General features: G+C 40.8%; 2 protein-coding genes across 5 annotated transcripts; one reads left to right on the top strand and one right to left on the bottom strand.

Annotated features, from left to right (window-relative positions):
• Positions 1-285: 285 nt before the first annotated feature.
• fam161a (FAM161 centrosomal protein A) lies at positions 286-7,726 on the top strand. Of its 4 annotated transcripts, none has more exons than XM_088609825.1 (7): positions 286-785; positions 2,436-2,695; positions 3,098-4,276; positions 4,523-4,690; positions 6,076-6,175; positions 6,439-6,593; positions 6,876-7,000. In XM_088609825.1, the coding sequence occupies exons 1-7, from the start codon at positions 618-620 to the stop codon at positions 6,913-6,915; spliced, it is 2,070 nt and encodes a 689-aa protein (XP_088465951.1). In that variant the 5' UTR covers positions 286-617; the 3' UTR covers positions 6,916-7,000. The 4 variants fall into 4 exon arrangements, 3 of the variants coding, with proteins under 3 accessions (XP_088465951.1, XP_088465949.1, XP_088465950.1); XM_088609823.1 differs by having other exon boundaries at positions 292-785; positions 6,910-7,726; XR_015927898.1 differs by lacking the exon at positions 6,876-7,000 and having other exon boundaries at positions 6,041-6,175; positions 6,439-6,572.
• LOC148646200 (uncharacterized) lies at positions 7,599-22,269 on the bottom strand. Its single transcript, XM_088609826.1, has 23 exons — positions 21,649-22,269; positions 21,065-21,179; positions 20,276-20,376; positions 18,439-18,497; positions 17,950-18,033; positions 17,026-17,176; positions 16,549-16,622; positions 16,125-16,263; positions 15,434-15,511; positions 15,004-15,041; positions 14,307-14,330; positions 13,787-13,894; positions 13,550-13,629; positions 13,288-13,453; positions 12,593-12,676; positions 11,582-12,106; positions 11,115-11,237; positions 10,432-10,671; positions 10,015-10,110; positions 9,518-9,565; positions 9,076-9,250; positions 8,613-8,739; positions 7,599-8,306 (listed from the first exon to the last, which is right to left on the bottom strand). Exons 2-23 carry the CDS (start codon positions 21,076-21,078, stop codon positions 8,174-8,176), a joined length of 2,667 nt encoding a protein of 888 aa, XP_088465952.1. The 5' UTR covers positions 21,079-21,179; positions 21,649-22,269; the 3' UTR covers positions 7,599-8,173.
• Between the last annotated feature and the right edge of the window lie 247 nt (positions 22,270-22,516).

Consider the following 22,516-nt stretch of genomic DNA (forward strand, 5'->3'; position numbering starts at 1 on the left):
CACTGGGGAAAAAAGTTATTGGAATATCTGCAGTGGAGACAAATGCATGATTAGGTATAGTCTACAATATTAGCTGTTTTTGTAGAAAGGTCATTAACTTAAATTTCCAGAGCAGCACCTCCTCCAGGCTTATGGATTAACACTTGCGCTGTCACTTAGACTTTTTTTAATCTTTAAATCTTATTGAACAGCTTTGTCAAATAGAATGAATCTGAAGGACTTGCTCCAAACCATTTTAGCTGCAATGCGTGTAAGGGCATTACACTTTATATAGAGCGCTTAACTAACTGGTTACACCGCATTCTCTGTTCAGAACAGAAACATGATTTCGTGTAGTGGGTCCAAATAAAGAGTTTGCTTTATTATTTTAATTTGAGTTAATTCGAGGTTGCCAAATGTGAAAATGCTGAGCTGTACACGGGACTGGTGGAAACGCCGTACCTTAAGCGATTAGATGAGTTTTGGCCCAGCGGCTGCCCCGTAGAGTTAACTGTAACCAGGGTTGCAACGCGGTTAGCATCAAACAGTAGGATTAAGAGTTACAGGCGTGTAGGATGTCAAAGCACTGGGTAGTAGCCTGAATTTCTGAAAACCGAAAGCGAGTCAAGTGCAAGACAATGGAGAACTCGCACCGTGTCAACGTCCTGGTAACTTCGTGTCTCAAAACCCCCGTGAACCCTCTTACCAAAGCACCAGTTGCTCTGTTTGAGAGGGAGAGCGCTGCTACACGGGGCGAGAGGTCCTTACCGGCGGAGCAGACCCGTACCCGAGATTATGAGGAAGAGGTAAGAGTATCGAAATAAAAAATAGAATCGGCAAGAGAAATCCTGTTCCCGGGACCGTTTCACTGTAGCGCTGTAAAGTCTGAGCTGAAAATGTTTAATAAGTATCTGTAATTAGATTACTTTTATATTTATTTCTGGTTTGGGCATCGGCACTTTACCGTCGCCAGTCAACAAGCTAAGACTGGTAGTGAAAACGACTTCTCCGCGATAGGCTCCGGACAGTCTTGCAATTACCTTGAGCCTCAAATATTTTATTCCTCATTTCCACACCGTCGTTGTAACCATTACAGAGGAACTGTTTAAGAAAACGTTTCCTAAAGTATAGAAGACAAAGGGCCCGAAATAATAAAGAAACTTAAAACGAAGGTTTTTCTTTTCGCGCTGTTAGAATTCCACTAAAAGCTAGACTATTAATTATTTAAGAGGATTGGAGTTAAACGCCCTTTCTGGAAAGAAAGCTTCTGCGATTTGTAACTATTCTAGGATGCAGATGAGACACTAACGTTTAATGGATTACAGGGGAGAAAAGTGTGGCTCTTTAATCTATTGCACAGAGCCACTCGAACAGCGGACAGGTACAGTGGGATACTCATTTTTCACCCTTTGTCTGCACGCTCAATTGAGGCAAATATTTATACAGTATTTAAATGGACCAAATGTTTTAGTGGATGATTATATTTGTCATTAGAAATATTAATTTGTAACTGTGTTTATGGCGAGGTATTGTTAAAATTTCATAGCATTTGCCCTTAGGGGGATTTTAATTTGTGCAGATAAATCACTTGTGGTATATTGCATACTTGGGTAGTCCCTTGCAACCCTAAATTGGAAGAACGGGTTAGAAGATGAATGCTTGTGACTTAATCAGACATTCCTCTGAACACCCGAAGGAACCAATGTGTCTTGAGTTGTGAGCATCGGTGTAATGGAATAAAAAAAAATATTTTTGGCATACTGATACCTGTAACCTATTTAGTATCTTTCTTTACTTTCTGTCTTGGCTGTTCAGTATCTTGGTCATTATAGAAGATGAGCTTGTGTTAAGAATACACTTGTACCTTTTATCACTGTTGCTACTAACATCTTCGCGCTGCTGAGCGCCATATGGTCACTTCAGCTAATGAGCTTTGTGCTCTAATGCTGAGAGGATATGGTATTCGGAGAGTGGTTTGCTCTTTTATAATATTTCCTTAGGTTAAAGTATGTGTCTTCTAGTTCAAACCTGATGTTCACCATATTGTTTGTGAATGACGAATTAAATATGAAAGGAGACCTGCTGTTTAAAGGTTACATTGTAAAACAACAAAGTTAAACTTAAACCTGTGTTTGTAAGTTCATTATGTAAAATATAATGGTTTATCAGTGATGAAGATTTTGTATTTTCAGTGGAGCCTCCAGTATGATGGTTAAATAAATGCAAAATAAAGTGTATTCATACATATTTAAATCTTCATCACAGCGTTTAATATCCTGCCTCCAGTGTAGTTGAGCTGAAGCATAATTTCATCTGTTGCTTTAGGTCTTGCTCTTATTTGATTAATGTTAATAAAATTAAAACTGGTTCAAAAATTGTTCTTGGAAACCTCGACCTTGTCAGCATGCCATCATGCCATTTTAATTGAATTATTCTTGCTTTATTTTGTGTTGCAGAATGCATATGAGTCGGGCTTAGAGTGTGAGGGCAGGAAGGACAGTCCTGTGCTGATTAAGGACTACAGAATGGCTGGAGACTGTGTGGATCTCCAGGAATTTTACTTCTCCAATGAGGAATACTACAGAAAACTGGAGGAACTGAAGAAAGCCCATCTGCAGACCATGGCAGAACTGGAAAGGATGTATCGCAATAAGATGGAACTCAAAGGAGTGGCACCTCATGACAATGAGTGTGGAAACCCTGAGCCGTTCTGCAGGTTTGTCTTTCTTGGTGTCCCCAGTAACCTAAACACCCCCTAAAGTGAGACTAGAAGCCACATTGGATCTTAGATTTCTCATCAACTCACATCATCACTGCTGAGAACAAAGCGGATTTCGTAGCAGAGTTTGTGGCCAATATATTCTTTAGAAAGATGCATCTACATAATACGAAGTATTGTAGTTGTTCAGATTTTGTCTTGCCAGGCAGTAACTTATGGTAACAAATGTATTAACATTTTCATCACATTATTAAAGTTTAAATTTGCAGCTTAACCAGTGAGACCTATGTGTGTCTATATTCCAGACTACTAAATATGTCATATATTGAGTTGCAGTCTCTCAAACCCTTACTTTACCTCAGATTTAAAGCTCTGACTTGTACTTGTTCTTCTTCCTAGATTGCAGAACAATAGTCCAAAGCCAACAAAAGCATTTCGAAAAGCCTTTTCTGCGATTGACCTGAATCATACTGTTTGTTCAAGTTTGTCAGATACATCAGATGAAGACACAGCATACAATGAGGCAGGGGATGTTGAAAAGGGTCTGCTGTCATCTCCCAAGGAGCACATTAAAAACATGTGGGATGATTTTTCAGTGGATGATTATGTGTCCTGTAAGAGAATGCAGTCGAGTTCTTCTCTGAAAAACCAGCAGACTCAAAAGAAACCCAAAGAATGGTGTCATAGGATCACTGTCCCCAAGCCATTCAACATGACTGTCAGAGAAGCCGAGAAAAAAAAAGGCAAATTCAAGTCTCGGTCAGAGATAGAGATGGAGAATTGCCTGCTGAAGAAGCAGCTGGAAGAGCTCACGGAATGTCAGAAGAAGTTCCGAGCAAGTCCAGTGCCTGCACATGTCTACCTGCCTCTGTTTGAGGAGATCAACGAGCGCAATGAAGACAGGAGGCAGTTCATAAGGGACAGGAACAAAGAGCTTCTGCTGGCTTCACAGAAGCCTTTCAGTTTCATTGAGAGGGAAAGAAAAAAGAAGGAAATGAGTCAAGCCCAGCTCAAAGACCTCACGCCCAAAACGGAAAAAAAAACGTTCAAAGCAAAGCCGGTGCCAAGGTCTGTGTATGACACCACGGTGAGCGAGCGCGTCAAAGAAGAGCAACTTTACAGAGCTATCAAAATGCAGATGAGGGCAGAGGAGCTTCTACGCAGCTCCTCCATGCCTAAAAGCATGGTCGTCCAAAGACTGAAAGTGAAAAAAAGAGAAAAAGTGGCAGAAACAGAAAAGGATTTGGATTTCCACCCCAAGATTAACACAGATATACCAGACTTTGAGGCAAAGTACAGGAAATTCAAAAAGCAACTTATTAGCAAAAAGGACACCAAACCAATGACTGTTTGTGAACCCTTTCACCTTCTTACATCAGAGATCAGTTCTCATAGGGAGAAGATTCTAGCAGACATAGAAGCAGATGAAAACGGGTTAAGGGAAACACGTTGGCCATACATTTCACCCACAAACCATGCAAAGCCCAGCTCCAGTCTTTGCTCTTCTTTATCTGGAAGTCAGGAATTTCTACCCACCAAAATCACAGATGCAGTGAAAAAGCGTCAGGAAGCTGTGAGGTGATCACCGTTCTTCTTTAACAACAATCTTGTGTTACCTTAGTAATTTGATCAGTTTGACTGTACGTTTCCTAAAATAGCGTGTAACGTGCTAATGTGTTTGAATCTCCGCGAAGAAGCTTGTCTTCCTCTAAAAGTTCCCATTTCCTCCTAGCCCAGCCCAGCATCCCCCATCTCCCTGGATTTTCCCTAAAGATGTATGTCTTAGGAAGGCCCCTCTGCTGAGAATCTTATGTTTCCAACTAGGAAATCCCTAGAACAGAGGAAAAAGGCAGAGGAAGAGGAAGCAAAATGGAGAGAAATGCAGAGGCAAAGAGAGAGGAAACTCCAGAGAATGATTGCAAAGCGTGCTCAGGCCAACGACCCCCATCAGGCTCTGGCACAAACTTCCATGTCTAGACTGAAGCAGTTCAGGTACAAAGGAGAACTGCAGAGCTGCTGTCCTGCCAAGACTGAAGCCCTTTTGCAGTGGTACTAAAAATCTGGCAGTGGGCTGGGTCTGAACATCGCTGTAGTTAGCATTACTCATCCCTGCGCTGTGTGTGCAGCCAGAGGCCTGAATGTGAAAAATGCACATTCAGGAGTGGAGTTCTCCCCACTCTGATGGCAGCTGTGAAAGAAGGAGCATCTATAATCCCACAGATTGTATTTTAAGGATTTCAGCCTCTCTTAAATGTTGTTGTTGTTCGTGGTTTGATTGTACACAATATAAATGGAAGTTCTTTACTAAAGTTCGAGTGGGATAACGACAGAAAAACTAATAAAGTCATTACTGACTTCTGCTATACAGTATACATATATAATTCTTGCACACACCTGTTTTTTCATTCATTCCACCTCCACCCCATCTCCACACTTGGTTAACTCCTCTCTCTAAATGAAAGCCGGGAGGTTACCACTTAATCAAGCTGGTTAAGCCAAACTTCATTATACTTAAGTACTCAAACATTCGCAAGGAATCTGATTCTTGGATGGCGTTATTGCTCGCCGTTATCACAGGACTTTGAAAATACCGTTCTTGAGTGAAGAATTCAATGTGATAGTATCTCTGCTCTACCTGTACAGTATATATTATTCCTTGTGTAAAATGCTATTTTATTGTTTTAATAATTGAACTAAATGGGTTTTTTTTACATACAGGCATGAACACAAAAATACGAAGAGCTGATGTTAATAATAGCTTTCAATTCATTTAAATCCAAGGAATTTTTCAAGTAGATTTTTAATATTTACCATTCCACAGAAGGCCAGCCTCAGTGCAGTTCCATCTTTGAAATTAGCTGAATTCAAATAAAATATATACACCAATACACCAAATAGTGTATTGTCAGATTACCTTCACTTAAATATAGAATTTTCTTTCTACATAAAAAGGTAACTTGTCATCCATTTTAAGCAAATATATATTTTTTTAAATGGCACTGGCTTCCTTTTCATGAGTCGTGCCCTAACCAGGACTAATAACAAAAGAGAACGACCTGGGAAAAGTTAACTCCATTCTGGAGAGTTAAATGGAAAATACAATGTTTGACTATAGAGTCTTGTGACAGTTGAAAGGATTTACAAAAAAAACTGAGTTTTATCTTTTCCATTTTCAGGATGGAGCTAACCTCTACTTCTTTTTTGAAAGCACTCCACTCCAGCCTATTCAAAAGAGAAAACAATTTAGGAATAAACTTGTTTTTTTTTACAGGAAACTCAATATTAGCTGCCTGCTTTTGACAGACAGATTGTAGTACATTCGTTCACACAGGCTTCTTACAGCTTAGGAAAGGTGACTGGAATCTGTGTTGGGACAGGAAGCAAGATCAGCAGAGAAGGAAGGAGTACCTGGAGGAGATGAGGGAAATCCAGGAGAGATTGAAGGAGAGGCCTCTGCTATTGGAACAAGTAACACAGGTGGACCCTGGGCTCTGTAGTCCCATTTTAAAGAACTTAATTTCATATACACTTATATTTGTATATACCTTAACTTATTCAATTGCATTCTGAATAGTTATTAATACCTAGCAGCTTTTCTTTTGAGTGACTTCCTCAAACGGTTATCGGCAAACCTTTCAATTTGTCTCATTTTAAAAGATAAAAAAATATATATGTAAGTTTTTTTCTGGTTTGCACAAAATCAAAAGGTGGCATGGTTTGCTTGCCTTTCCTTTTTACAGAAGAACGCCAGACAGGTCGCAGAAAAACGCTACTGTGACACGCTTAAAGAATACGGGCTCAGTGAAGACTTTGTCAGCAGTAAAGTCCCAGGGGCCCAGAAGCACGGTGATGAATCCATCAGCAGTGTATCCCTTTCAAGTGAAGATAAAGAGAGGTAACTGTCAGCACAGAGGGAGAGAGGAGATGTCTGAACCTTCCATTTCTATAAGAATTTTTCCTATTTCGCTCTATAGATTCGGACCTGAACATTAAAAAGGTTTCATTCAAGTTTGGCCATTGTTTATACTATTGATTAGTATATTAGATTATTTCTGGTTTGGAATTGATTCTGCTTTACAATCTTGTACAAAGTTCTAATATTTTGTTATTAAAAAGAGAAATGTTTTCAGCATGCTTAGATTAAAGTTTAATACACCTTTGATGGTTTATTTTGTAGAGTGAATACTGATTCAATCTGCTTTCTTTGGCAGTGTTAACAATCAGTATGCAGAGTCGTCTGCAGGCCAAGAGGAATATCGAGATGATTTTGAAGATGATGACAATTTAAACAAGCATGACAATGAAGTGGACAAGGATGAACGTTATAACAAAGAGGAAAGTGAAAATAAATCAAACCATGAATCCAATAATAATTCTGTCAATGGAGAAAATCATCATAGCACAGATAGCGGAAGTGATAATGAGGACTAGGAATATGAAAAAGACATGCAAAATAGCACCTTCCCAGATTTCTCTTGTAGCAATATAGGGATTCTTTTTTAGGTTAAATCACAACAACTATTTGAAAAATATGTTGAATCAATGATTTGACTAGTATTTCAATAGAAGAGCACCTCCCCTTAAAAATAGTATAGGGTACTTCATTGTTATTCTAATAATCATGCTGATACTCAAAAATGAAAACCCAAAAGATAGAAATCTATGACAAAATCTATAGTGCAGGTGCTATATGTTTTGTGATCAAATGCAGGATTCTCAGGTGGTATTTTGATCCAAAAATGTAGATTTATTTTTTTCGAGTTGATTTGTAGCTCTTTTCTTTTGCTGTGTAGTGTATTCTGTGAACAGTATTTTCCGTCACGCTTGTGCACACATCCATAACAAAAATGTGCTGTAGATGTAGATCTTCCTACTTGCATTAAATCTGTCAAAGTGGTGATTGATTTTATGAAGTTTTATTTAATATTTTTACATCTTAAAAAAAGGATATTCAATGTGTAATCACTAGATCAAAGCTGTTCTGTATGTCATGGGGAAATATAAAGTGTGCTTTTTGTTCATTCTAAAGGTTTTTTTCTTTATTCCACATTTTGTGAACCTTGAGGAAGCTGAATTGTTTATACTTTACTTGCCAACACACTTCAAACTTTAGTTCAGGATTACAGTGTACACAATTGTGGATTTTCAGGCTGTGCATGTCACTCTGGAAGAAACAAAAAATGTCTGCTACTCAACGTACACATGAACACAGGACATACACATTGCCTTACAAAAATATTGAAAGTACCAATGCTTATTTATATAGATGTACATCTAGATGTTTAGAAAATCTTTTAAAATAATGACAGAAAATACATTTCTAACCCCGTGCCAATGTAATTCCTGTGCCTCCACTTTTCTGTGGTACTCTATTTATTGCATCAGTATCAATTTAATCAAGCCTCATATAGCCTGCAGGGTCTCAATAATGTTGAAATAGGATTCCATGCACTGCCAGACACATGGCTGTCCAATTCAATCAGCCTCTTCCAATCTCATTCCACATTTTTTTAAAGCCCTCCTGACATGAGGCATAGCATCATCCACAAACCATCTCCGTGTGTACATTATCACCATCACATCCAGAAGAAGGTTACGTTCTCTTTTTCTGTGAAAGTAAAAAATGTAAGTGTTTTGACATCTTAATTATAATACAGGTATTCATCTTGGGAAAAAGAAACATCTGGAACCACAAAAAACAAGTTTATTTTGTTTTATAATATTATTGTACTTTAATTATATGAAAAGTGAAAGAAACAACATTCCAATAATTAAACTGTGAGTTACATGGCCAACATAGTCCTCTCAGAAACATTACATTATTGATTAATGGATGTGTTTGAATCTGTATGTCACATTTAGGTCTAACCAGCTTCAACTTATTAAAGTACTTTAAATAGAAATGGTCTCTTACAACTGTTTGTAGATGTCCTTTTTTAAGAGATCATCTTCATCCACTGAGAAGGCTGCTGAAGGCATGGTGGGATGTCTGAAGGTGCTACTCTGAAATCCGCTGCAACTGTTAAAACTGCACTTGCTCTCTACAAAATGAAAACCTTGGCAATTAATTTACACACAACAGAACCATATCGAGTCATACGGATATGAAATGTTTCCTTTCATTGACCCATTGATCTGAATTTATTATTACTACTTCCAATATCAGGCTTGTTAAAATAATATAAAAGGAGCAGGAGACCTTCCTTAGACATTCCAACAAACCTTCTAGGGTAGTCTTGGAAAATGAAGAAATCTGTGGCATGTTTTTACAAACACAAAAAATGGCAGGTGTTGTATCTTCAGGATCACAGTGAAAACTCGAAAAGAGCAACTTAGGTTTTTAAGAGGAAGTACGCATGCAGCAATGCTGATCTCACCTGATGTAATCCCAACAGCACCCTGCTGGGACATGTGATGGGACACCATCATCTCAGTGTTAGTGGTGACTGTGTGGACGTGAGGGGGAATGCAGTAACCAGGAAAGGCTCTGGAGCTGAGCTGCAGCTGAACAACTTCCAGCTTCTCCACGAGGGAAGCATTTTCTGCTTTTACCTTTAGGAAAAGCATATATTCCAGTAATATTACTATTTTTCATCTATTTGACACAGAGGAAATAGTAGGAAATGTCTCCTCATGTCTGCTTTGTCTTCTGATTACATGGAAGTTAAGGTTTAGATAGACTTAGAAATTGGTGTTAACTTCTATTTGTGTTGCTTTCATCTGATGTTTATTAAAGCCACAGGAATACAGTTATTTCTAACATCTAATTTCAATATTTTTCTCTTAACAATGTCTTTATAATAAAGTCTTATGACTTACCTTTTCATTGTAGTTTTTTGTTTCTTCTATTTCTATTAATAGTCCATCCTGTAAATCAAACCTCTCATTACTCAGGGATTTAAGTCAACATTCACTTTGAGCACTTTGAGAAGCCACCTTTAAAGGCACTAAATAAATAAAAAAGTGTATTATTATATTATTATTATATTCAGTCTGCGAAGATTTCTTTGGCAGGGGTATTCCTGCTCTGCAGATTAACCACAAGATCAGTCTACTTCTGTAATAACGGTACGTTTGAGTTGGATATTGTCACTAGGGTCAATAGTGTACTTTCACAAGCACAACAGGCCTTTCTGCTGGATAAAATAGTTCTACTGCTGGACTCTAGTCCTAGAAGCATGAAAGTCATTTCATTTTAAAACAAAATAAAGCTTTTGATTATTTAAATGTTTTTTTTTTTAAGGATTTAGGCTGCTGATAAACATTTTTCTGAAGCAATATAATTATTCTGCTATTTATGTTAAATATTGTGTTACCTTTTCTTTTTTCAGTTCAGCCAACGTTATGGTGACTCTCTCCCTGAAATTCTCGAGTTCTGCTCTAGTGTCTTGCAACTCCAAAAATATGCACTCCTTTAAAAAGATAAACTCATTACGATTAAATGTCTGCCACATTATTGCATGCACTGCATGCGTTGTGCATTGTCTTAGCTATGAAGGAAAACAGGCAGATATTTTTGTTACGTTAGATTGGTTTGGTTTTCTCTTCAAAGTGCATAACACTAACAGCACTCCTCCACAAAGCGAGGCCACTGTCCACTAGAGAAAAAAAAATCCCTTTGCCCTTCACAAGATGGGTATTATCATAAAATGAATGTAAAGTTTGTTTATCTTCACACGACGTGTCTGTAAGAAAGAGGTTACAGTTTTTGTCAGTGTCTTCTGTTGCTGTACCTTCTGGCTTTGCAGAGTCCTGACCTGCTGCTTCTCTCTCTCCCTGTGTCTCTCCAGCTGGGCACGGAGCTCGTCTGTTTCTTGTGCGGCCCTGCTCTGCTCTGTGTGGAGCCTGAGAGCCAGTGCTCTCTCATTCCCCCTCGTCTTCTCGAGCTGTGCCTTCAGCCCCCCCATCTCGGTCGACAAGAGGTCCTGGACGCCAGACAGAAGATGGATTTGGCTGGTTGGAAGTCCTTGTAACTTCACACAAATACGAGAAGAGCAGCGTTCAGCTTGCGCTACTTTGAAATCTGTGCTGCTCCCAGGCTTTTTTCACACTTTGAAACACATTTTTTAGCTTCCGCTCAAACAAAGCGCGAGTGATGGTGGCTCGCTCTCTGATGTGTGAGCTCCCTGTGTGAGTGCCTGGTGTCTGAGCAGAGGGGCTTGGAGAGCGCGGTGTCTCTCTGTGAGGAGTGCGCAGGCTGGGGAGACTCGCAAGCACCTGCTCCAGCTCCTGCAGCCGGGATAGAATGACATCGACCGTGAGCATCACTCCTTAAGTAATGTGAAGTACGTAATGCTGATTGTCCAACTTTCCATACAAATGTATTTTATTCAGAGCCAAGCTCTAAGAAGTCTTGGAAGCACAGCCTGGGATAACAGAAGAGACCACACACTCAGAGCGGATGGCTTACACTCACAATTTCCTGCTGCTTTTGCTTGATTTCGTTTTCCATGCGGAGCAGCTCTGTTCCGCTGCCCATCGTGTTCCCCTGCCTTTCCGCCTCTCCCTGCAGCCTGCGCGTTCCTCTCCTGCCCACTTCCTACTCCCCCGCATTTGATGCATTTCATCAGCATTGAAAAGCAAGCCGAGAAAGGCACAGGTGGGTATATTAAAGCTTTGATCATAAAACGTGGAACATATTAGGAGCAAACCGTTATGAACACAACCTGACAGCTGTAACTTCATAAAAGAGGACAGTCTTTAACCAGTAGAAGACAGAGCATGCTAATATTAACAAATATCTACTACAGTCTCCCATGTGGCCATTTTCGATTAACATAACTCTGTCTATGCCAAGAGACAAACACACACAGGATTGCTCTCCTCTCAGTGTGAGGAGACAGGCAATGTCTCTGTTCTTCACCGCACACCAGCCTCCATTACCTCTTCCCTGCGCAGGGCAGTGGTGGCCTCCTGCTCTTCTCTGCACCTGCGGAGCTCAGCATCCAGCTCAGAGATCCGCTGCAGCAGGGCGTCCTTGTCTCCCCTGACCTGCACAACGTACTTGTCATACTCCTCCCTGATCTTCCTCTCCTTCTTGCAATGGGGGCACTCGTGGGCCTTGAAGACATCAGCCGGTAGCCTGTCTGCGGAGATACGGGGGGAGTGCGGCTCACCTCGAGGAGGCTTGTCTCTGGGGGGCTCTGGGGCTGGGGGTCCGGCCGTGCTGCTGGAGCGAGACCACGGGCCCCTCCCCCCCCTCTCCTCCCCAGGCCTGCTCTTCAGCGGCCTCGCGGACTGGGGGCTCCCCTCGGCTGCCCCCTCCAGGTGAGGCAGGAAGGCTTTCTGCTCGGGGGCGTCCGCAGAGGCCTCCCGCCGGGACAGGCCTTCCTGCTTCCTGTGGCTCAGCCACGACAGAGGAGCTGGGCTGGAGAGGATGGGGGGCAGACACATCTGGGCCTGCAGGCCCTGCGGAGACACAACCCAGAGCCCATCCTGACAGGCGCCTTCCAGGTCCCGTTTTCAAATCTCACAAAATGATGTTTTGAAATGGCATTTTTATATTATTTATACATAATAGAGTTCTGATAGAAACTGCAGTTAAGCCTTTTATAAACATCAAAAGTGGCGGCACACTGAAAGATTTGCTTTAACGTGGTCTTCAGCAGTCAGGGGATACGGCTGCCACACTTCAGGGATCCAGCTGCTCCAGTGTCAGAAGCAGAAGGTAAATCAGACCTGATTGGCAATACATTTTGAAAATGGTGATTTATAACCAAAGAAAAAAATACACCCATGGTTCACGTATTGCATTCAGAACATTAACTTTTACAAGCACTTGGACACCATACAGTAAAAATTGATATTTTTAAGCGTGACATAGCCATCCAAAATCTATCCGTTCTATAAGGAGTATGTTCAATTTCAGACGCTCAGAGCTGCTGCTGAAATTACCTTCTTGTCACTGACACACGGCAGCTCAGCCCGCTGTCTGCTGTGGCTGCTTTGGGGTTTTTCAGTCACTTTGGTACTGGTGTTCTGTAAGCAGATCCAAACCAAATCTCCCTTAAAAGTTGGACACAAATGCTTATCAAAGACTACACAAACTGAACCTCTAAAGCTGATGGCCCTGAAACAGAATTCTCTTTCCAGCCTTAAGACATGCTTTTCTGATCTTCCATGATATTCATGTTTTCTCACAACTGACTAACATAAGAACCTGACATTGCAGTTTTAAATCTGAGGAAAATCCGAACTATTTAAAACATCGGGTAGAAACTGTTTCTAAATCTGTCTGGAGTACTTGTTAGTAAATTATCTGACTTTCAATTTCTATCTTAGAATCAACCTAGTGTTATTGTTCTGTGAAGACACAGCTGTTTAGAAAAGGGACTGGACTCGCAGACAGACACGTTGGTGCAGAAATTCATGAACAGCATTCAATTTTATGGAATCTGCCTTCAAGCTGAGAAGCTCAGATCTCTCGCTGCTGTGAAAGCCAATCCGCTGGGCAATGCGGAAGGGTGACAGAATTGCAAGAGATGTACTCAAACAGGATAGCATGGCACAACCGGGGGGAATGGAAAAATATGCATTTTTTAAATAAGCTACTTACAATGAGTCGAGCTGTCCGGTTGGTATTAGCATACCTGAAGCACCTGGGCCGCACCGCAGTGGAGCTGGGAGCCCCTGACAGCCCGAGTGGGCACTGCCATGGCCCGGCTGGCAAACTGCAGACTGCTCAGTGTCTCCGTGACGGACGACAGGTTAGGGGACACTGTCACGATCAGAGAGGTCAGGCAGTTCCCTCCCAGACTGGAGAAGGAAAAAGGGAATCCAGCAGCCATTGGATGACTCTTACATCGGTTTCAATACCAGGGGAAACGGAACACAGGCAGTATGGATTCTCACCAGTCCCGCAGAATCCTGGTTAGTTTGGACTCTCTGTAAGGTATATGTTGGCAACCTGCACTGCTCAGGGCAAAAATGACCTGAAAATGAAAAAAAGAAAAAAGATGACCAACATGGCAGGGATTTACAGTGACATTCCCATTTTTAATGGTGGCAGAGTAGACGATGTTGTGTTGAAGAGAAAAAACTGAGGTGGATAACAGGCAGACAAGCACAGGTCTGTAAAAATCAGCTTACATTTCCAAATATTGTTAGTGATCGCTTGAGCATCTTGACTTCTTGGGGGTTTGGATGTGCTGCCTGGAAAGATCTTTTTCCATCACTTATAACTCCACTTGTGGGCACCTGCACAGAAAAATCTTGCCATTACAGACACACTTCACCACAACCCTGAGTGACATGGGCTCCTTGCTTTTAAGAGTATCTCTGAGGCCTGCACAGAACAACAGGTTGATTCTAAAATAGATTTAAATTCCTAAAAAAGAAAATTACTTCAACTCAGATTACTAACTAACACTAGAACTGTTCAAGTACTCCAGGCAGATTCAGAAAGTCTTTTATTAGATGTAATAAGAAGGGGGCAATTTATAATTGTTTTAAAATAAGACCATAAACAATTGTTGTTGAATATTCTTATAATTGTCATTAATCCTGCCAGTTTGTTCATCAATCAGTGGCAATATTGTGTTGAAAACACTAGCACACTATTGATGTTGATTAATTTGATTTAAGGAAAGAAATTGATGAAAATACTTACTCTGCCTGAGCTAGCAAGATCAACCTGTTGAAGATATGAATACATATATAGCTTATTCTTTACATCCATATGGAAAGAAACAATGCTTCAATCATTCCAATAGCCCAAAAAAATGTTTTTATGCTGCAGAAGTTCATGAGGGCCTATGTGGTCATTATTAACACCATGCCCTATGGCCTCTTCATACAGTCACTCAAGAGGACAGAAGCTGTTAAAATTATCCTGGGCATCTAGAGAGGCAGACAATGGGATTCCTGAACAAACCTAGAAACATCTCATCTGGGGAAAATCAACACGTCAGATCAAAACCCACGCAGGAAAACCCCTAAAAGTAAGATACAAATACAATGCTCCAAAGCAGTATTTTCTGCGTTTTATGTTAGAAAAATAACACTGGTAATGCAAAATTGCACTTTATTTAAACTAAGAGGCTGTTTTAAAATCAGTGGATGTAAGATGGTAAATGGTTACCAGATCAACAACATAAACAAGTTCTTGAATACAGCAGAACAACTCAAAAACTCCAAAGTTAGATTCATATCTATTAATAATTCTAGGCACACAGGGGACAATGATACTGTTCCTAAAGAGAGATACCACCCTATTCTTACAGAATGTCTAGATTCCACCGAACCATAAATAGGTTTTATTATATATATGACCACAATATACTGAAACATTAAGAATAAACACTTACCAGTGTAAGCTTGCTGGCTGTCATTATTCCTTTATGGGCTAAAAAATGTAAAGCCCTGTTAAATGCTTTAAATCGAATAAGCTAAGATGGCATATATATTATATTTAACAACAAGTTTTCATCTTTTGCATCGTGCTTTAAGCTTTAAGCTTTAATCTGTACAGTGGGTGAAAACAGAATTACTACAACACTCATTCAGTGTTCAATGCTATTAATGGACAAAATATGAATATACTGGATACTGAAGTACGTCAACTACATGCTACATAATTCACATTATTTAGGTCTTTGAGGAAACAGAACAGAAAACAGAAGTATTGTGACTTGCTTCATCTTCTAAACTAACTGACATAGGGAGCTTTTTGTTGTAGCTATTTGGAGCTGGCTTAAAAATCGACTAATTCTAACAGGCAAATGAAAGAAGGCTTACTATCATTGACTGGTGTGTTGATGACGATGATATTGAATATTGTATGGCTCTTACTGGCAAACTCACCCTTCAACACTCCTGTAGATGAAAAAAAAAGGAATGACTCGTTTTCATGAAGTTAGAAAAGTACTAGAAATAAGCTTATTAAACTGGACGAATGACCCTTACATACATTGAAACATGATGCCCAGGGAAATACAGCTAAGGTGGTTAAGGCTAAAACAATTCTTTTCCTGCCCGTTGGAGCTCAAGCTGAATGCCCCAGCGTGTGCGGGCTGTCTTGACTTCATGCTGTGATGAGGCTCGAGTGGAGAGCGGTGTCAGAGAGCCAGGGCTGCAGAGGACCGTTCCACAAGGGTGGGACAGAGAAACGGCCCCAGAAATATGCAGGAAAGGGGAGAGGAAGGAGAACAGAAAAGGGGCACAGCAGGCGACAAAGAGTGTCCACGCGGCTGGAAATCTGGGGGAGGAATCTGTCTGAAAAATCTGTGGATGAACGGAGTGGGTGAAAAGGGAATTAGTCCCTGAGAGCTGGTGTGCTCTCTCCCCTCACACATAAGAAGGCTTCATGGGTGAAATGGGTGAAATGTTGAGTCTTTTTCTTTGTGCTTCATATCCTATACTATGATACCCAAACGTCAGACGCAGTGCAGCTGTCAGGAAGAAGCCCCCCATACGACAAGGTGGGTACCCGTGTGTCTGTTGGCAGTGCCCCGTCTGTAGAGCTGCAGCAGGCTCTGGGCGGACGTCACTTCCACCTCTGTCAGCCCTTCCAAGAACACCGTCTCCTCACTCTCGTGGATGCGGCACACCTCTGCCGGCTGGCTGTCCTGGAGCAGGAAGGCAAACACGGATTACGCTGCAGGACCAGTGCGCCTGCAGAGGACTGCAGATGAACCCCGCACCTGTCCCGCTTCTTAAAGAAGGACAAAGCCAAGTGGGTCGTGTACATGGAGAAAGAGAAATCCTTTCAGGTTGAACCTGTGTCTGAAAAGGCTTGAAAGCATCAGGTGTTTCTCAGGTACTGGTGAGCACCTGGCAAGTAGAGAAGGGTGAAAGACAGACCGTAGCATTTATACTCACACTGGTACGGCGTGCACACAGAAACAACTTACCAAAAGGTCGTAAATCTTCTCATTAGAAATATGAATGAATGAGGCTCTAATCTTGCAGTTTGATGTTTCTGGTGCTGTGTGAGAAATTAAGGTACGCTTTTCTGTGAAACGCACTGTGCCGCTATACATTCGGCATGATAATACTGGCAGCACAAATGAATGATAAGGTCATTCAAATAAGAGTTTTTCCCCATGGGAGATTTGTTAAAAAAATACATCAAATATCCCATAAACAGAAGCAACATGAATTAGCCAATAATTAGGCAGCAGATTTACTGTAAAAACAAGTTTTTTTAATACATATAAACAATATGCCTAAGGACCAAATAAAAGAGTTGCAGAGACTAGTATTAAACAATGGCTTTGCATAACTGTACTGAGATTTGCTTTGCAACACCTCCCTTCATGCAGGGAACTACTGCACAGTTCACAGGGAAAAGCAGCCTGTCATTCACTGGCGTGCGTGTAAAGGGATACAGTGGAATATGTCTTCAGCCACTCTGGTTATTATTCCACGCTGTTTCCCAGTGAGACTCCCTCCCTGTAACGTGTAGGTCTTCCCACTGCCTGCAGATCCATAGGTGATGACACAGCCATTGTATCCTTGTAGCACAAAGTCTACCAGAGGCTGAAAGGACAGATAAAAGGAGACAAGAGCAACAACAGAGCTTGATCAGTGCTGGACTGCAGCGAGTGAATCCTTCCAGTCTAAAAACTATCAGACAAGAGTTTTAAAACTAGGCTTTCCAAAGGGGCAGAATAACACAACTTTGTGGGATTACAGGTAAAAGTGTACTGTTACTTTTTTTTGTTGTGTTTGCGTGTCCCTTCTGTTTCCCGCAGGTTATCTGTTTTCCTTCCACTTCACAAAGAAGAGCCAGATAGGACTGGCTGATTGACACCCCAACTGATTATTGTGTCCTGTCAATTAACAATCCCCCTTATTCTGAATATTCAGGCTACAATATCCCACCATGATACCAAAAGTAAGAATGCTTTCTACTAACTCTGCAGTGTCTCTGCCCTACATGGCCTGCATGGCCTGCATACTGTATATATAGAGGTTTTTTCCTGCTGAGATAATGTATGCCTTTGGTAGATAAATTGACAAGACAATTTTCATCTTTGGCTCTCTCAAGACATTGTAACACCTTCTCCTAGATAAATGATGCTTATAATGGTGAGGAAGGCTTGAAAGAAATACACTGTCTTAAGGGAAGTAAGACCTCGAAAAAGCAAAGCTCAACAGAAAAAAGCCAAGAAAGGTGAAAAGAGGCTCATCAAGTTTTCATAATCAGAATGACCATCCTGACTGTGCCTTGCAATGCTGCCACACTGCACTGAGCAAGTCAAAATCAGAATCTTGTTATTTTGTGCTGCGCTGAGAAACAAGATACTTACCTTAGCGGTTGATTCATAGACATCTTTCTGAGAAGCACTCTCATCCCACACTGCATCGAACTCCAGCATGTGCGGCTGGTGTCCCTTTATAGAGGAACAAAGGATTTTGTATCATGAATATGAATTGCTAGTGTTAGATTTAAAATACAGAAAAATAAATTCAACATTACAACCAACACAACATTAATCACAAATATTACCTGAAATCTCATGAGATTACTTTTATCTCTTTTAAAGACACTTCTTTTCCTAATAACAGATAAGACTTTAGCTGTAAGGAGACCTCTCCTAGTCTTTTCATAGGCTCCTGCTTCCACCAGATACAAAAAAACAAGTAATTAAGCTGCAATAAAAAGGAGGCACTTTCCAGAATGATGTTATTTCTAAATGCTGCAGTATTTTGTCTCCTGACCAACACACTGCATAGCCAGGTCAAGTAATCACTAGTCAGACCGCTGTATTGTTAGGATCAGTTTTCACCACACTCACCCGGCCACTGTCAGCTATGATTTGATTTGGCTCTTTCACTTTAATACAGCTCCTCATATCTAAAAGGCAAAACAAGCTATAATCAGAACTGACTGAGGCCTGAATTTCCCACGGCACATGGGATGGGATTCCTTCAGATGTTCAGAGGAATGTTTAAGAAAGCCGCTCCCATCCATTCACGAACTGCTTCTTCCAATTCCGGGCTGCGGGGAGCCTGAGCCTATCCCTGCAAGCAACAGGTCCAAGGCAGGATACACCCTTGTAGAAATCTGACTCTGACCCGGGCTCATTACACCTGACCTGGCTTGAAACAAACACCTGTGACATGTCAGAAATAGCTGTTGCACATGACACTTCAGGGGTAACTGAAAGGCAGCGATGACATTATCAAGAAGAGCCATTGTGCCATAAGTGGAAGTGTTTTCTTGATTTGGATTGGTAGTGATCACTTAAACACACCTTTTCGTGGTAGTAACGTAGGGTGACCATGACAGAAATCTGGCTTATGAAACTTGCTGTAACACTGCTGTATTTTGGGAAGTTGTGGGGGATGCACCTTTCGTGTGTTTTCTCCCAGTGTTCTCCAGAAATGGCCGTTTTTATCACAAATTAAACTCATCTCAACCCTTCACTCAACTGCGCCATGACTCCTCGCATCCCTGCACCCTGAAACCATCCATCACTGGCCACCACCAAACCATCATAGGGCACACACTCACACCAGGACCAATTCCTCCAGATGCCAATTAACCTACCAGTGTGTTTCTGGGCTGTGGGAGGAAGGAGCTAGCAAAAAGCCACGTGAACACAGAAAGAACATACAAACTCCACACAGATAGCACCCCAGGTCCAGGACTGAACCCAGTGCTGCAAGGCAATGCCAACCACCATGCCACTGTGCCACCTGAGAAGGTCACATAGGAGAATCGAACCAAACTTCATCCTGTGTAGCTGATCTATCTTTCTCTTTCCTATCTGTGTATGAACAAAGAGAGTAAATGAAGATTGGAAATAGCACTGTCAGGAGGATTGTGAATCTTCTTTGCTGAAAATGGTGAGATTCTGACTGAAAATGCTGGGAAACCTGCATTTATAAATAACTACAAATATTTTTCCCTTAGTGCATTGCATGAACACTTTTTTCCAGAAAAAAAAATGTGTACAAACATTAGCATCAATTGTACAGTGTGATCAAGGCACAACATTGATGTAATGCTCATAAACTAGCCTGAAGCCTACATTTTCCAGTAGACAATAATGCAATGTAATGTAATGTAATATAATGTACAGTGTAATGTAATATTTTGAAATATATTTCATACTGAATAAAGCAAATTTCTTTAAAGGCTAAATGTCCATTACCATATAATGCATCTATATCCATATCTGAAAGAGCCCCTGGAAAATACTGGAAAATGTTTCAGAAACTGTGACAATCAGTATAATGGGATAGCTATATGTGCTATAATAAACAGGGACTTTTCCATGGATTTATGCTACATGCACCATGAGATAGCTGCCTATTTCTGGTAAGGGTTGCAGCAGGCCGGAGACTGTCCTGGACAGGACATTATCCCGGCCTTTGAAGGGAATCTGGCTCAGAGTCATTCAGGCATGATCCCACAGATGGGAGCTTTGTTCCACTGGCTCTAAACACCCCTCTCATACAGTATATACAGCCCAACCTTTGGTTTCGTGATGTACATTATGTGGGTTCTGAGTTTAAGAGGATTCATGTAATTGAAATAGGAAGGTATTTTCTTCTTGAAAACAATCTTTAACCCCCCACCACCCCCTCTTCCTACCCAGGAAAGAATAAGTACACAGGACACTGAACCTTCAGGTAGTGGACTCTTCTGCTCCTGGGGGCAAAGTCTTATCACAACTTGAAAGCTTTTGTTCAAACTCCTACTCTTGGTTTCCTTAATTTCCTTTATGCTGTATTAAACAAACAAAGAAACAAAGTGCCATTATTACAAGGATGGGTCATTGCTAGAAATGTCTGTTTTACAGCCCTGAACGAAAATGACATGATGCATAGATATCCCAATCTATTAAACTACAGGCTACACAAAGCAAGCGGCACTGCCTAGCAAAGAGTGAAAATCAACCAGCTAGCAAACTGAATTCTTAAATAGCCATATTATTAAGGAGATGGACCACATCAGCAAGCAGGAAACAGACTAGGCAGTAATAATAAAGAAAGCAGTATGATTGTCTTTGTTAATTCTAGCATTCCATGGAAAAACGCAGGAAAAGCATAAATGTAAACGCTAAAACCTGTGAAAACGATTAGATTGGACTTGGTAGTACAATCTGTGCCGGGATAGCTTTATATAATAGCTTTAGAAGTAATATTCACTAATTATTTATAAAAACAACAACTCTCCAAAAACTGAAATATGAGATTTATTGAGGAACATCGTCTCAACACAAATAACCACTTCTTTGGACTGCCATCCATCTAAAATGATCAAGTCCTGACCTGCGTTTAGGCATCAGTTTCTGCTCGCTACAATGAAATGACACGGCTTTGAAACCGTAGGAGTGTAATGGTACTTGTCAGTTTCTTTAACAAAAACTTGTCGGTTTCTAACGGGACTAATATGGAGGAGGTTCACTCAACTCGGGCTCTTCCATATCACCCTTGGGGGACCCTCTGTCCAGCTCAGGTTACTTTACGTTTTCCTTCTTCACACGTACAGTACATGAATCGCTGGGGTTTAGTGTGCTCAGATAACCTGAAAAAACGACAGCAAAAAAAAGCTTTTATATAAAAACGTATAAAATTTCAGCAAATCACTGCACCTGAAAATCATCTGCCTTGTTTTTCATGTTCTCATGACATTTTGCAAAATGTTTGTTTGGAATGCAAAAGGGACATTTCATTGAAAACAAACTGTAAGAGTATCACAATTTTGGTTTTCAGGAAGAAAAGTTGAAACAGTTTAAATGATCTACAATGACTATTTCCGAAAACATATTATTGCTGTTGATAATGGGAAACAACTCTCACTGCTAAAAAATGATACGTTGGCTCCCCAGAATAGGATATCACAACTAGCTTAAATATTTTAGCTACCAAAAAATAATCATCATCATTTCAATACAAACACGCACGCTGGTGTTCTTCATCATTAAACCCCTTACTGTGGTGCAGTCAGTAAAGTAGCCAAACATACAGTGAAAGCATACATTATGCATCCCTACCACTAAAAATGCAGTCCTTCACTTTGTCGGTCTTCATTGATTCCTCTCTGTGAACAAAACCTCCAGTGGAAGACTTCCTGACCGGTTCACATCCAAGTAACTGATGCTCCCGATTCACCGCAGCGCCTCTCTGGAGCAATCCACGAAGCTCTTACAAATCTCACCAACACTCATCGCAGCTCCGTCCCAACCATACATAAAAGTAGGAAACTATTAAGCAAATGACAAATTGCTTTCAGTGCAAAATAGATATTTATACAAGTTCTTGTGCGGTTACAAAAATCCACAGAGGATCACCAATTCATCTGATGCAGCGAAACAGCAAATACTTCGAAGGCGTCAGGAGTGGGTTCTCTCTTCGCGCGCCCCTGGGGGCATTCCTGCGTGACCCGTGTGTTGTTCCACGGTGGTCGCAGGATGCGTGCATCCACGGCCAAAAATCTGATCACGTTTTTTTTCTGGGCCAGCTTTTTAGCAATTAGAGTTACAGTACCGAATCAACCTGGTTAAAGTCTTAATATACCTTTAAAGTCAATAATAAAAAATAGGTCCATTTACCTAGAATTAAATATACACCATTAAATGTATGGTTTGGTTCAACCACAGGACAACTGCTGTTGCTATTTCGGTGATTCAAACGCTCGAAATCTTCTTCTTACTACTGGATATATTTAAGGTTCGGATAGGCGGAGTGCATGTAAAAATTGAACGTGTTGAGAAATCTACGTCAGGTCATTTTTGTTAATTAGACTTTTTTCGTAAAAGAAATTGGGAAGAGGAATAATTGAAAATGATTTAAATAACGCGCAAAAACGAATAACGTCATTATTTCTTTAATGGTCTATATGTAAACCCTGTATTTTTTACA

Source organism: Lepisosteus platostomus, chromosome 17, assembly GCF_059453375.1.
Source record: "Lepisosteus platostomus isolate fLepPlt1 chromosome 17, fLepPlt1.hap1, whole genome shotgun sequence".
In the NCBI taxonomy this organism is placed as follows: domain Eukaryota; kingdom Metazoa; phylum Chordata; class Actinopteri; order Semionotiformes; family Lepisosteidae; genus Lepisosteus; species Lepisosteus platostomus.

Excerpts from the sequence above, each read along its gene's own strand:
- fam161a (XM_088609823.1), top strand. The coding sequence starts at position 618 with ATGGAGAACTCGCACCGTGTCAACGTCCTGGTAACTTCGTGTCTCAAA. Across the intron at positions 786-2,435 it reads CCCGAGATTATGAGGAAGAG|AATGCATATGAGTCGGGCTT; the intron begins GTAAGAGTATCG and ends TTTGTGTTGCAG. Across the intron at positions 2,696-3,097 it reads AACCCTGAGCCGTTCTGCAG|ATTGCAGAACAATAGTCCAA; the intron begins GTTTGTCTTTCT and ends TCTTCTTCCTAG.
- LOC148646200 (XM_088609826.1), bottom strand. Across the intron at positions 15,512-16,124 it reads CACTGCCAACAGACACACGG|GAGTGTTGAAGGGTGAGTTT; the intron begins GTACCCACCTTG and ends TTTCATCTACAG. Across the intron at positions 12,677-13,287 it reads GTGCGGCCCAGGTGCTTCAG|AACACCAGTACCAAAGTGAC; the intron begins GTATGCTAATAC and ends ATCTGCTTACAG.